This window comes from Oncorhynchus mykiss, chromosome 11, assembly GCF_057628025.1.
Source record: "Oncorhynchus mykiss isolate SJ-2025 chromosome 11, ASM5762802v1, whole genome shotgun sequence".
Taxonomy (NCBI): Eukaryota; Metazoa; Chordata; class Actinopteri; order Salmoniformes; family Salmonidae; genus Oncorhynchus; species Oncorhynchus mykiss.
Window position 1 is genome coordinate 57,810,737 of NC_143032.1, and position 14,852 is coordinate 57,825,588.

At 42.0% G+C, this 14,852-nt stretch overlaps 1 protein-coding gene across 14 annotated transcripts; it reads left to right on the top strand.

The window, feature by feature from the left end:
• The first annotated feature begins 1,208 nt into the window (after window positions 1-1,208).
• entpd4 (ectonucleoside triphosphate diphosphohydrolase 4) lies at window positions 1,209-11,075 on the top strand. 14 transcript variants are annotated; one of them, XM_090190583.1, is made up of 13 exons: window positions 1,209-1,397; window positions 1,641-1,754; window positions 1,923-2,117; window positions 2,423-2,468; window positions 2,897-3,047; window positions 3,157-3,260; window positions 3,650-3,709; window positions 3,868-3,998; window positions 5,703-5,869; window positions 5,987-6,311; window positions 6,459-6,544; window positions 6,649-6,810; window positions 6,947-11,075. In XM_090190583.1, the coding sequence occupies exons 3-13, from the start codon at window positions 1,935-1,937 to the stop codon at window positions 7,179-7,181; spliced, it is 1,650 nt and encodes a 549-aa protein (XP_090046709.1). In that variant the 5' UTR covers window positions 1,209-1,397; window positions 1,641-1,754; window positions 1,923-1,934; the 3' UTR covers window positions 7,182-11,075. The 14 variants fall into 14 exon arrangements, 12 of the variants coding, with proteins under 12 accessions (XP_090046709.1, XP_021477130.3, XP_021477132.3 ...); XR_016484585.1 differs by having other exon boundaries at window positions 1,214-1,397; window positions 2,263-2,468; window positions 3,868-4,022; window positions 5,987-6,348; XR_016484586.1 differs by having other exon boundaries at window positions 1,214-1,397; window positions 2,263-2,468; window positions 5,987-6,348.
• Window positions 11,076-14,852: the final 3,777 nt, after the last annotated feature.

The window sequence follows — 14,852 nt, forward strand, 5'->3', positions numbered from 1 at the left end:
AAAAGGAAAAGGGTCATTCTTGAACATAGGGTGAGCCATTCTTACAAATTTTCTAGAGAACCAGTTTGGATTTAAGTATAACTTTTGTATGACTGAAGCCTTTAGTGAGAGGTCTAATGCCTTAATATGTAATCATTTCTGCCCTCCGAATTCATATTCATTATATAGATAGGCCTGTTTAATTTTGTCTGGCTCGCTGTTCCAAATAAAATGGTAACTTTTTTCTCATAATTTAAAAACTGTTCGCTAGGTGTAGGCAAGACCATAGACCAGCAAATGGGTAAACTGCAATGTGACTAAAGAATTAATCAGGGTGATTTTTCCACAAATAGACATGGTTCCATGGTTGCAAGATCTTGTATCTATTTTTGCTGACTTTCTATTCAAATTCATTGGAGTGAGATCATTTATTTCGGGATATGAATACGGAGTATATCCACTCCACCATCAGACCATTTTATTGGTAAACTACACAGTAATGTAAAAGTTTACTTTTTTTTGTGATCCAATACGTAAATAGTACATTTATCATAATTTGGTTGTTATCTAGATCCTCTATGAGGCTGTGGATTTAAAAGAAAACATGAATCATCAGCGTACAGTGACACCTTTGTTTTAAAACCCTGGATTAAATGCATTTTTACAGGGGCGTCAAACTTATTCCATGGAGGGCCTAGTGTCAGCTGGTTTTGTTTATTTCCTTTCAATTAAGACCTAGACAACCAGGTGAGGGGCGTTCCAAACTAATTAGTGACCTTAAGTTCAATCAATCAAGTACAAAGGAGGAGCGAAAACCCGCAGACTCTCGGCAAAATAAGTTTGACAAGTGCATTTATAGATGATAAAAAGCTACTTTCAGATCCACTAATGGTTTGGGTGTTTTGATAACAATATTAGTTTATATACCAAATATGTATTAAATGTATTGCAGTCATATCCACACTGTTCAGTTTTGTTTCTGTTTCCAATTAACTTGCAAATGTTTCTTCAATTGTGGCAATTTGGGAGTTGTACTATCACAGTTGCCTTGGACCCGTGAAAGCTATCATAATACTCAGGAACCAATTAGCCTCTTGAGACATTGAAATTATGTCTCAAAAAAATAATTTGCTCAAACCCCACATATGCATGGGGGAAAAGCACACGTTCTTGAAGAATGACATACTGACTGACTTGCTACTTACTTACTGCAAGCGGGCTACACCAGTGAGAAATTGACGTCACTCACATCTGCCTGACCTGCGTATTGGATAGGTAGCTATCTAGCCTAGCCACTGTGCTTTCAGCAATTCCTCTTACTAGCTAAGTTAGTATTAGTAATAATAGTCCTTAGCAAAGTAGATCATGTTTTATGTAACGAAGTCGTTTGAAACTCAATGGTTTTAGATGCACCGTAGGTGGGTACAATTGCGTACTGTAATGTTAACGTTACTTGCCAATGCTAATTTAGTGTTCTGTTTTCCGCTAGCTACAGATCAAACATTAGCCCAGTTACATCCTATGCAAAACACTAACGTTGATAGCTACGTGGCAAACGTGGTGCATGCGCTGGTGGCCAAATGTCACCATTTAGAATTGGTTGGTTTCAGTAATAATGACAGCATATCTTGTAGCTCAAGTGTAGATGTTCTTTTACCAAGACCATGTGCAGGTGGGACAATGTTGGTGAGGTTCCGAAGCCAACCCATCCGGTCTTCAGTGGCCCATTGGATTTGTATCCAGTGAACTAGTAAGACAGTTCACGTCATGGGAAGGTAGGCTCTGCCGACTGAGTAGAAGACCAATACATGTTTTGGCAAAATGTAGCAACTCACATCTTGCTCAACCTTTTAATTACTATGCGGTGGTCGTCAGTCATGTAATATCGCTATTATATAGATTAGTCCGTGTATTTAACCATACTGAGGTTTCTCTTCTTACAGGATCAGTTTATCATGCTTCCCAGCCTCCTGGCACTTCAGCCTGTCTCCCCTGGTTCTACCCAGTGTCCCACTACCTTCTTTCAGGCAGCTGCTCTTCTTTGGTCTGCTGGTGGGACTGCTAGGACTGATTTACCTGTTGCTGGTAACAGGAAAGATCCAGGACAGCTGGAACAGAAAGGACAACTATTTCCACAGGTGAGACACTTGTACCACATTAGAAGATATACATTTGTCCCCCAGTTGTTTGTAGAGGACACATGCAGTGTATGCCTTTTATTTATCTTGATACAAAGTACATTTTTGCCAGAATTTGGCCTAAAATGTTCAACTTTTCACCAAGACACTTGGCGAGGGTCACAGATGTGGAGGCCACAGACACTAGCAATCACAACCTAAACTATGGTCTGGTGGTGGACTGCGGCAGCAGTGGCTCCAGGGTGTTTGTGTACTGTTGGCCCAGGCACAATGGTAATCCCCATGACCTGCTTGACATCCGACAGATGAGAGATCAGCACAGGAAGCCAGTGGTCATGAAGATCAAACCAGGTGAGGCATACCAGGTTGCTGATGACTGGTGTGCTGCTGGGAATAGGCACATGCACACATTCTCACTGTTCTTTCATAATGTAGAAGACATTGGCTTCTAGTTGACATTGAGCTCCTAAGTGGAGCAGCCGTCTAAGGCAGTGCATCTTACTGCAAAAGGCGACACTTCAGTCCCTGTTTTGAATCCAGGCTGAATCACATTCGGACATGATTCGGAGTCCCATAGGGTGGTGCACAATTAGCCCAGCGTCATCTGGGTTTGGCCGGGTAGGCTGTCATTGTAAATAAGAATTTGTTCTTAACTGACTTGCCTAGTTAAATTCAATTAAAAAAACATGTTTTTTTTTAAATAAAATGAACTCATCTGTTCCATCCTAGAAAGACTGAGCCATGGTCATGACTTTCTGGTGTTCTTTAAAAAAAAAAAGGTATCTCGGCACTAGCAAAAACACCAGAGAAGGCCAGTGATTACATCCACCCCCTGCTGAGCTTTGCTGCCCGGAACATTCCTAAACACAAGCACCAGGAGACCCCTCTGTACATCTTGTGCACAGCTGGAATGAGGGTGCTGCCTGACAGGTACCGTTACCCACCACACCTGAGAGTGTTTCTCATCTTGAGATGGAAGTTGTCAAGTTTTTTTACGCCACTATGATGATGCTGAAATTGTCTTGTATACTTTTTTCAGTCAACAGGAGGCACTTCTTGAGGATCTACGGACTGACATCCCTGTCCGTTTCAACTTCCTCTTCTCTGATTCCCATGTGGAGGTCATTTCTGGCAAGCAGGAAGGTGAGCTAACCCGTTTTATAGAAGCTGGCAAGCTAAACACTGACCATTCTGATGGAGAATGTCATCATGCCCAGTGTTGAAAATTTGTAACATAACAGTAGAAATTCTGGAATATGTGACCGGGCTCTACAGTGTGACCATTTTACTCTCATATGCGGCTAAATATTTTGCTGTGTGACCTAGAATTGTAATTTAGGAGCACCAGTGAGTTTAGAAAAATGTAAGAATTCTAGCTTTATTAGCTCAAATATTTTTCATTGTGCCCCTACATTTTTGTGTGCACCTACATTTTTCAACTGAGGGGTACACATGCTCCTTGTAAATGTATCTTTATTTCTTTTTAAGTCAGCATAGAGCCCTGTATGAATTGTCCTTTCTTGTTTGGACAGGTGTGTATGCATGGATTGGAATCAACTTTGTCCTTGGAAAGTTTAATCATGTGGATAGTGGTAAGTATACTAACTAAAGAACTTTCCTTAAGAGACCGGCTTATATTCACATTGAAGACTTTCATTTCCTCTTTCCCTTGTTTTACTTACCTCTGACACTCCTCTGTCTCCCTTTCCCTTCTTCAATGGGACCTTCTGCTCTTCTATCCTTCCTATAGAGAGGGATGCAGTAGTAGAGGTGCAGGTACCAGGAGGTGACCAGCAGGAGGCGCTGGTGAGGACACGGACCACCGGTGTTCTGGACATGGGTGGCGTCTCCACACAGATAGCATACGAAGTGCCCAAAACTGTAAGCTTTGCTTCTCCACAACAGGTTATTATAAACAACAATTTAACTTTTTTGTGCAATATTTTTGGGGTTTTGTCACTCACCTATTTTCTCTTCAGCCCCACCACTCATTCCCTGGTTAAACCTGTAAACATCATGTTTGTCCTCTGGAGATGAAGTCCTCTCCATTCAGAGTGGACTATTGGAGGTCTGCTGAAAAAATAAGCCTGCTGCATGGCTTCATAACAGGATTTGGGCTTTAGAATTAGAATACTAGCCACAATGTGTTACTTCGAAACTTGAATGAAGATCAAAGATAATGCATGAGAGCCATCATGCAAAACATCCATGACCGGTTTATGTCTATGGTTTTTAATTTACTCTGACAATTTGCATGCTTACCTTCTCTTTTTCATTGTTTTTGCTCTCCACTGAACGTTATTCACCTGGAGCTTTTGCTATATGTGGAACTGTCTTGGTCCAAGTTTCTTTAAGTAAATGGTTTTTAAAGTGCATTCTGAAAGTGTTCAGACCCCTTCAATTTTCCCACATTTTATGTTAGTCTTATTCTAAAATTGATTAAATTATTTTTTCCCTCATCAATCTACACACAATACCCCATAATGACAAAGCAAAAACAGGTTTAGACATTTTAGCAAATGTATTAAATAAACTGAAATATCATATTTACCAAAGTAATTCAGACACTTTACTCAGTACTTTGTTGAAGCACCTTTGGCAGTGATTACAGCCTTGAGTCTTCTTGGGTATGACGCTACAAGCTTGGCACACCTGTATTTGGGGAGTTTCTCCAATTCTTCTCTGCAGATTCTCTCAAGCTCAGTCAGGTTGGATGGGGAACGTTGCTGCACAGCTATTTTCGGGTCTCTCCAGAGATGTTCGATCGGCTTCAAGTCCTGGCTCTGGCTGGGCCATTCAAGGACAGTCAGAGACTTGTCCTGAATCCACTCCTGCATTGTCTTGGCTGTGTGCTTAGGATTGTTGTCCTGTTAGAGGAGAACCTTCATCCCATTCTGAGGTCCTGAGTGATCTGGGACAGGTTTTTATCCAGGATCTCTTTGTACTTTACTCTGTTCATCTTTCACCTGATCCTGACTAATCTCCCAGTCCCTGCCGCTGAAAAATATCCCCAAGCATGATGCTGCCACCACCTTTCTTCACCGTAGGGGATCGTGCCAGGTTTCCTCCAGACATGACGCTTGGCATTCAGGCCAAAGAGTTCAATCTTGGTTTCATCAGACCAAAGAATCTTGTTTCTCATGGTCTGAGAGTCTTTTAGGTGCCTTTTGGCAAACTCCAAGCAGGCTGTCATGTGCCTTTAACTGAGGAGTGGCTTCCATCTGGCCACTCTACCATAAAGGCCTGATTGGTGGAGTGCTGCAGAGATGGTTGTCCTTCTGGAAGTTTCTCCCATCTCCACAGAGGAACTCTAGAACTCTGTCAGAGTAACCATCAGTTCTTGGTCATGTTTTTGCTTTGTCATTTATGGGGAATTGTGTGTAGATTGAGGGCAACATTTGACTTAATCCATTTTAGAATAAGGCTGTAACGTAACAAAATGTGGAAAAGTCAAGGGGTCTGAATACTTTTTCGATTGCACTGTATATATGTAGCATTAATCAATGTTTGATATTAGTGTAGACTTAGTCTTAGATAATAGAGAACCATTTCCTGTCTGATATTGAATGTTAATATTTTTTGTAGGAGGAAGTGGCCAAAAATTTGCTTGCAGAGTTCAACTTGGGTTGCGATGCCCACCGGACAGAGCATGTCTACCGGGTGTATGTGTCTACCTTCCTGGGATTTGGAGGAAATGCTGCTCGACAAAGATACGAGGAGAGCATTGTCATGAACACTCTCACTAAAAACAAGTAAGACCCTTCAACACTTGCTAATTATGATACTGATAAAGAGTGTACTAGTTTGACATTATTCAGTGCTGCTGTTGCTTGCCTTTATGGAGAGCTCATTTGAGTTGGTTTGTCCAGGCTCCTGGGTCAACATGTAGGTGAGACAGGAGAGTCCCCCCTCCTGGACCCATGCCTACCCTCAGACCTGCAGGATGAGGTGGGGCCAGCCACACAGAAACTCCACCTGCTTGGCACGGGGGATTTTGATCACTGTAGACAGCTGCTTCAGCCCTTCCTCAACCACACCAATGAGACTCACTGCTCCCTCAATGGCATCTACCAGCCTCCCATTGACTACCCCAACAGCCAGTTCTATGGGTTCTCTGAGTTCTACTACTGCACAGAGGATGTGTTGCGCATGGGCGGGGATTTTAACTCCTCAAAGTATGCCAGTGCTGCCAAGGTGTGCCCTTACCACAGCAAAGCAGCATCTCTTCAGTGTAAATGGCAGTCCTCTAACTGCATGTAAAATGCATGTATTTCACCAAAGATTAGGCTAATTGCAGTTAGTGTGGCTGTGTTTACCAATTACTTTGCGCTTCATCTACAGAGTTACTGCGCCACCCAGTGGAGAACTCTGAAAGAGCGATTTGACTCAGGCTTGTATGGCTCTCACGCTGATGTTCACAGACTCAAGTAAGTCCCACCACTGGCTCTGGCTATTTTAGGAAGACTTGAGTCCAGTAATGGTAAAGGGTTGTCAAGGAGATTTCATGTTAACATTTATGCATTGTGTGCAGGTACCAGTGTTTTAAATCAGCCTGGATGTATGAGGTATTTCACACAGGCTTCTCCTTCCCTATGGACTACAAAAACCTGAGGACTGCCCTTTTGGTCTATGATAAAGAGGTACAATGGACTCTTGGAGCCATCCTTTACAGAACCCGTTTTTTGCCTTTGAGGTAAGAGAACTCTTGCTCTGTCACACTTTATTATGCTTGTACGTTGTGATAGCCAATATATTTTAGCTAATTAGGTTATGGAGACGTTGAAAAATAGTTAATGTTCTTCACTCACACTTTTACCTTCCTCTCCAAGGGATATTCAGCAGGAGAGTCTGAAAGGAGTCCACTCCCACTGGCGTCACAGCTTCTCCTTTGTCAACAACCACTACTTGTTCTTGGCCTGCTTCCTGGTTGTCCTCCTATCCATCCTGCTCTACTTGCTGCGCCTCCGACGTATCCACAGCTGTACCACGCAACGCTGCACCCCCTCTACTGTTAAGTGGCTAGAGGAGGGTCTCAGATCCCACCCACTCCCTATCACCCTTTAGACTTCATATCTGTCACTCCAAAATCAGCCTTTTCTTCCCCAGCTGGAATCCATTTGCCTGCACCTTTACGTTAAGGTCTTCATTTCTTAGCTGGAAATGACAAAGACTAGAACTTAGTTGGATTTTGAATGAGTCCAATGAACAGAGACGTCAGATAGCATTGGGATGAACTGGTGTGGGAGATATTGCATGTTGAGTTTGCACCATCCATGAAATTCTTTGTTAATGTATTTTTTGTATGATATCAAAATATCAGCCTTTTTTTCTGTTTCTGGAAATGTGAACGAGGTACAAAAAGCGTAACTATCCTTGCCTGAAGTTTGTGAGGTCCCAACCGTACATGGTCCAGTTAGGCAGGCTTGTTCAAGCTTCCTGTAAGGTTCAAATGGCAGCTGCCTCACAACTTACCCTAATTAGTCATTCCTAAAATGGCATATTGTGAAAGAATGCCCCTAAACTGCTGTTTTTTCCAATGAAGGAGCACATCATTGAATGAATGTGACAAGACAATAGTAGGTTTATGAGGACGATGATGAAACAGTTACTGTTTTACAGTACATATTTATAGATTCACTGTTCTTGAGTAGAGTTTCACTTATCTGTCACATTATCCTGATGCAATTTAATTTCAGTGTCTCTGTTTGCATTTTGGGTGCATGATCAGTGAATGTTTATTGGTTGTGGGGAGGAATGTTGTGTGCACCTCTGTTCACCCTCAAAGTTTACTGCTCTGCTTGGCACCTGTCATACTTTGATTTACAGCTTATTCTTTACTTAGACTGCTGCGCCACAGAAGAAAACTAAGGTTATGCATCTCAGTGCAAGAGGCGTCACAATAGTACCTGGTTCGAATTCAGGCTGTATCAAATCCGGCTGTGATTGGGAGTCCCATAGGGCGGCACACAATTGGCCCAGCGATGTCCGGGTTGAGCGTTGGACTAGTAACCGGAAGGTTGCAAGTTCAAACCCCCGAGCTGACAAAATCTGTCGTTCTGCCCCTGAACAGGCAGTTAACCCACTGTTCCTAGACCAGCTAACCCACTGTTCCTAGACCAGTTAACCCACTGTTCCTAGACCAGTTAACCTACTGTTCCTAGACCAGTTAACCCACTGTTCCTAGACCAGTTAACCCACTGTTCCTAGACCAGTTAACCCACTGTTCCTAGGCCGTCATTGAAAATAAGAATTTGTTCTTAACTGGCTTGCCTGGTTAAATAAAGGTAAAATAACAAATAAATAAATAAAAGGCCATCATGGTAAATAATAGTTTGTTCTTAACTGACTTGCCTAATTAAATAAAAATATGCAGTTAACTACTTATAGCTCTTCAGAAACCACTGTTCTAAGTTTGTTTTTGATCTATTGTAGGAGGCTTTTGTTACACTAGGTCCTTTTTTCCCCTCACTTCCCCCCAACCCTATTGCCGAACAGGTAGTGTTTATCAAAGCTGCACAGGCGCAATATTTATTCATGTATTATCACTGGAGAGATGCTCCAGTCCACATCAGCTGAATTCACATCGAGGGCTCAGCTACAGTAGAGTAAAACTTTGCTGTCTCCTCAGTTCAATGAAGTGACAGGGTGAAGATAATTTAATTTGGGAATCACTTCATATACTGTCACTCACTGGGCTTTCTTTTTAGAAGCTGTTATTTCACTGCTGTAAAGGGGATAGTTTATCAAAGCACATAACACATTTCACCCCATGCTTCCTGAAGCATCTCCCACAAGTTGGATTGGCTTGATGAGCACTTCTTACGTGCCATACTGTCAAGCTGTTCCCACAACGGAAATTGGCTCCAAATAAGCGCCGTCCACAGGGTATGGCATCGTGTTGCAAAATGGAGTGATAGCCTTCCTTCTTCAAGATCCCTTTTACTCTGTACAAATCTCCCACTTTACCACCACAAAAGCACCCCCAGACCATCACATTGCCTCCACCATGATTGACAGATGGCGTCAAGCACTCCTCCAGCATCTATTTATTTTTTCTGCGTCTCACGAATGTTCTTCTTTGTGATCCGAACACCTCAAAACACTTTTTTTCCCCAATCTTCCTCTGTCCAGTGTCTGTGTTCTTTTGACCATCTTAATATTTTCTTTGCAACTCTGCTTAGAAGGCCAGCATCCCGGAGTTGCCTCTTCATTGTTGATGTTGAGATTGGTGTTTTGCGGGTACTATTTAATGAAGCTGCCAGTTGAGGACCTTGCTCAGTTGTACACCGGGGCCTCTCACTCCTCTTTCTATTCTGGTTACAGCCAGTTTGCGCTGTTCTGTGAAGAGAGTAGTAAACAGCGTTGTACGAAATCTTCTGTTTTTTGGCAATTTATCACATGGAATAGCCTTAATTTCTCAGAACAAGAATAGACTGACGAGTTTCAGAAGAAATGGCTTTGTTTCTGGCCATTTCGAGCCTGTAATCGAACCCACAAATGCCGATGCTCCAGATACTCAACTAGTCTAAAGGCCAGTTCTATTGCTTCTTTAATGAGAACAACAGTTTTCAGCTGTGCTAACATAATTGCAAAGGGGTTTTCAAATGATCAGTTAGCCTTTTAAAATTCTAAACTTGGATTAGCTAACACAGTTTGCCACTGGAATACAGGAGTGATGGTTGCTGATTATGGGCCTCTACGCCTAATGTAGATATTCCATAAAAAAATCTACATAGCCGCTTCCAGCTACAATTGTCAATGTTGTAAATGACTGTACAGTGTATTTCTGATCAATTTGATGTTTATTTTAATGGACAAAAAAAGCTTCAACTGGAATGCTTTTCCAACAGTCTTGAAGGAGTTCCCACATGCTGAGCACTTGTTGGCTGTTTTTCCTTCACTCTGCTGTCCAACTTATCCCAAACCATCTCAATTGGGTTGAGGTTGTGTAATTGTGGAGGCCAGGTCATCTGATGCAATACTCTATCACTCTCCGTCTTGGTCAAATAGCCTTTACACAGCCTGGAGGTGTCTTGGGTCACTGTCCTGTTGAAAAACAAATGATAGTCCCACTAAGCGCAAACCAGATGTGGTGTATCGCTGCAGAATGCTGTGGTAGCCATGTTGCTGAAGTGTGCATTGAATTCTAAATAAATCACTGACATTGTGACCAGCAAAGCACCATCACACCTCCTCCATGCTTCACGGTGGGAACCACACATGCAGAGATCATCCATTCACCTACTGTGCATCTCATAAAGACACAGCGGTTGGAACCAGATATCTCAAATTTGGACTCATCAGACCAAAGGACAGATTTCCACCGGTCTAATGTCACTTGCTCGTGTTTCTTGGCCAAAGCAAGACTCTTCTTCTTATTGGTGTCCTTCAGTAGTGATTTCTTGCATCAATTTGACCATGAAGGCCTGATTCTCGCAGTCTCCTCTGAGCAGTTGATATTGAGATGTCTGTTACTTGAACTCTGTGAAGCATTTATTTGGGCTGCAATTTCTGAGGCTGGTAACTAATGAATGTATCCTCTGCAGCAGAGGTAACTCTAGGTCTTCCTTTCCTATGGCAGTCCTCCTGAAAGCCAGTTACATCGTAGCACTTGATGGTTTTTGCAACTGAGAAGTGGTCTGTGGTTACCACCTGCAGAACCACTCCTTTATTGGGGGTGTCTTGCTAATTGCCTATAATTTCCACCTGTTGTCTATTCCATTTGCACAACAGCATGTGAAATTTATTGTCAATCAGTGTTGCTTCCTAAGTGGACAGTTTGATTTCACAGAAGTGTGATTGACTTGACTTGGAGTTACATTGTGTTTAAGTGTTCCCTTTATTTTTTTGAGCAGTGTATAATATGTATGGGTGTACAGAGATCAATGTACAGTTTGCGCGGGAAACTGTTATCAACAATCCATTTGTTGAATAATAAAAATATACAATCTAATGCAATCTGTTGATGATTCTCTTGTATTGTCATGTGGAGTATATTGTGTGCCCCCAGAGTCCCACTAGGTGACACAAGGATTTGAGTAAACAAATATACAGTCATAGTCAGGGTTTACAAGTCCCCAGTAGCATGGGAAGAGCAGGAGTGTAGCACAAGGATATCAGTCAAGACTACTAAACTGCAGACAGTTACTAATGACCCCCTCACCCAAGCACAAGTTGCCCATTAGAGGCCATGTTGTTGTAGCCGGCCTGTCTGAATCTCTGGGTGGCCTAATTTGAGACACTGCACTGTGGGGGTTTGTTTTCGCTCCTCTCCCCTGTGTTACATTTCAGGTCTGCCCCAGCTGGTGATGAATGAGTCTGAAGAGGAGTTACGTTAAACCAGGTTGGCCATTTAGGATGGGTAATGTAAACACTGGATTGAACAGATTATATGCAATACATTTGACAGATTTTTACCATTGAATTGTCCTTGTATCTCTTTGGTCACTTGACTTTTGTTATCGTCTTGTGATTTCAATCAAGTGTGCGATTGCAGGGCTGGAATAGATATCTGCTCACCCAGTAGATGGATCAGGGATGAGTGGATCAAGGTTGAGTTTTTTTGTTTGCCTGAAATTATACTTTAGTAATAATAGACTACTTGTTACTACTCAATTATCTATTAAAGCAATAAGGCACGAGGGGATGTGGTATATGGCCAGTATACCACGGCTAAGGGCTGTTCTTAATCACGACACAATGCAGAGTGCCTGAATACAGCCCTTAGCCGTGGTATATTGGACATATACCACAAACCCCCAAGGTGCCTTATTTCTATTATAAACTGGTTACCAACGTAATTAAAGCATTAAAAATAAGTGTTGTCATACCTGTGGTATACAGTCTAATATACCACGACTGTCAGCCAATCAGCATTCAGGACTCGAACCACCCAGATTATAATGTTGTTTAGACTAAAATGTCATCTTTACTTACGAGTTAGGTTATTTGTACATTTTGAAGTTAGTGAAGTGTTGATTCTTTGAAGGTAAGTGTTTTAATTGTTATTCAAAATGAAGTAGTGTCAATGTTGTATTCTCAAATTAACATTTCCTTTTTGTCTAGTTGTAAGATCTCCAATCTGTTTTATTTTATTGTCACTCTCTCTCAGTATATCAGCTATGTGAATCTATTTTGCAGCTTATATGGCAGTCATGGCCAATGCTGCCATAGGATAACAGTATGATTATGTTACTGGCCTTATGGGCATCTGTCATCTGAAGCAGAAAATAGCTAAACTCACATTGTTTACATGTTGAGCTATATGTTCTTAATTTAAAATGATAACAGTAGACAATGTATTTGAGGTAAACCATATACCAGATTGTGTAGGCCTGATCACCAACAACAATGAGACAGCCTATAGGGATGAGGTCAGAGACCTGACCGTGTGGTGCAAGGACAACAACCTCTCCATCAACATGATCAAGACAAAGGAGATGATTGTGGACTACAGGAAAAGGAGGACCGAGCACACCCCCCTCATCGACGGGGCTGTAGTGGAGCAGGTTGAGAGCTTCAAGTTCCTTGGCGTTCACATCACCAACAAACTAACATGGTCCAAGCACACCAAACAGTCGTGAAAAGGGCACAACAAAACATTTTGCCCCTCAGGAGACTGAAAAGATTTGGCATGGGTCCTCAGATCCTCAAATGGTTTTACAGCTGCACCATTGAGAGCATCCTGACAGGTTGCTCGGCCTCCGACCGAAAGGCATTACAGAGGGTAGTGCGTACGGTCCAGTATATCACCGGGGCCAAGCTTCCTGCCATCCAGGACCTCTATACCAGGCGGTGTCAGAGGAAGGCCCTAAAAATTGTCAGACTTCAACCACCCTAGTCATAGACTGTTCTCTCTGCTACCGCACGGCAAGTGGTATCGGAGCGCCAAGTCTAGGTCCAAGAGGCATCTAAACAGCTTCTAACCCCAAGCCATAAGACTCCCGAACAGCTAATCAAATAGCTACCCGGACTATTTGCATAGCCCCCCCACCCCCACATTGCTGCTACTCTCTGTTATTAACTATGCATAGTCACTTTAACTCTACCTACATGTACATACTGTAATTACCTCGACACCGGTGCCACCCGCACATTGACACTTTGACTCTGTACCGGTACCCCCTGTAAATAGCCCCGCTACTGTTATTTACTGCTGCTCTTGAATGATTTGTTATTCTTATCTCTCACTTTTTTTAAGGGATTTTCTTAACTGCATTGTTGGTTAACACGGAACCCAAACTGGCTGCGCGCGTGCACCATCGTGCGATATCGTGCATACATTTATTTTGTTCCCCTACACCAAACGTAATCACGACACGCAGGTCAAAATATCAAAACACACTCTGAACCAATGACATTAATTTGGGGACAGATCGAAAAGCATTAAACATGTATGGCTAGTTAGCTTGCTAGATAATTTGTCCTGTTTAGCTAGCTTGCTGTTGCTAGCTAATTTGTCCTGGGATGTAAACATTGAGTTGTCATTTTACCTGAAATGCACAAGGTCCTCTACTCCGACAATTAATCCACACGTAAAACGGTCAACCGAATCGTTTCTAATCATCTCTCCTCCTTCCAGGCTTTTTCATCTTTGAACTGATATGGTGATTTGGCATCTACACTTTCATAGTATTACCACGACAACAGTGAGTATAACCAATGAGGAGATGCCACGTGGGTACCTGCTTCTATAAACCAATGAGGAGATGGGAAAGGCAGGACTTGCAGTGCGATCTGCATCAGCAATAGGAACGACTTCTATTTTAGCCCTTGGCAACGCAGACGCTCGTTGGCGCGTGTGAGCAGTGTGGGTGCAATAATTGAATAACATGGATTTCTACATTTATTTTGCAATGCTCGCCCACGCGACTTGTCTGGTCAGCATGTAAGGGTTTGTAAGTAAGCATTTCACTGTAAGGTCTGCATCTGTTGTATTCGGTACATGTGACAAATACTATTTTATTTTATTTGTTCCCATAGATGGACAGCACACGGTAGCTCTATGAATCGCTGACCCTTGATAAGCTAGACACTGGGCTATCACTGATAACCTTTTAGGTCAATAATATGCTGTTTTATTAGCAATTTGTTGTATTTATAATTGTGAGAGAAATTGAACGAGCTAGTAGCTAGCTAGTTAGTTATACCTAGGTAGCTTACGAGGTTAGCTGACTTTTCTCAAAACTAACCTCGTAGTGGCTAGCTAGCTAGGTACTTCTTGCCCCCCATGCTAGCCTTTACAAACAAATATCACTTCAGAAACTTTAAAATTGAAATATTCTGTCAGCACAATAGAGTAACACTTTCAGTTCGCATTTGGTAGACTGCGACAGCAGGATAAATACACCATTATTATAGTCGTAATTGTACCCCAATGACAATTCAATTTTGTGTGATTAGGAAACATCTGATTTAGGAAACTTTATCTGAATTCAGTCAAATAACAGTACAAAACTACAAGAAAAAATTAACAGTATAGTACTACAAGAAACAGAGCCCTGCCTAACCTAAATACACTTGGTCCTTTTGTAAACTGGGTCTCTTTCCTCCATTGGAAAAGGCTATAAGACTGTCACACTTTTGCTACTCCATGCTGTCCTAATTTAGAGTCTCTACAGTATGGTCAGTAAAAAAAGTAAAAAAAATACTGAACTCCAAAATGTAAACATAATATTGGCAATATTGTGTATTTTTTCCACCAGTACATAGTATGTACATTTACATCAGAATAAA

Excerpts from the sequence above, each read along its gene's own strand:
- entpd4 (XM_021621455.3), top strand. Across the intron at positions 3,710-3,867 it reads GTTTAATCATGTGGATAGTG|AGAGGGATGCAGTAGTAGAG; the intron begins GTAAGTATACTA and ends TCCTTCCTATAG. Across the intron at positions 4,023-5,702 it reads GCTTTGCTTCTCCACAACAG|GAGGAAGTGGCCAAAAATTT; the intron begins GTTATTATAAAC and ends TATTTTTTGTAG.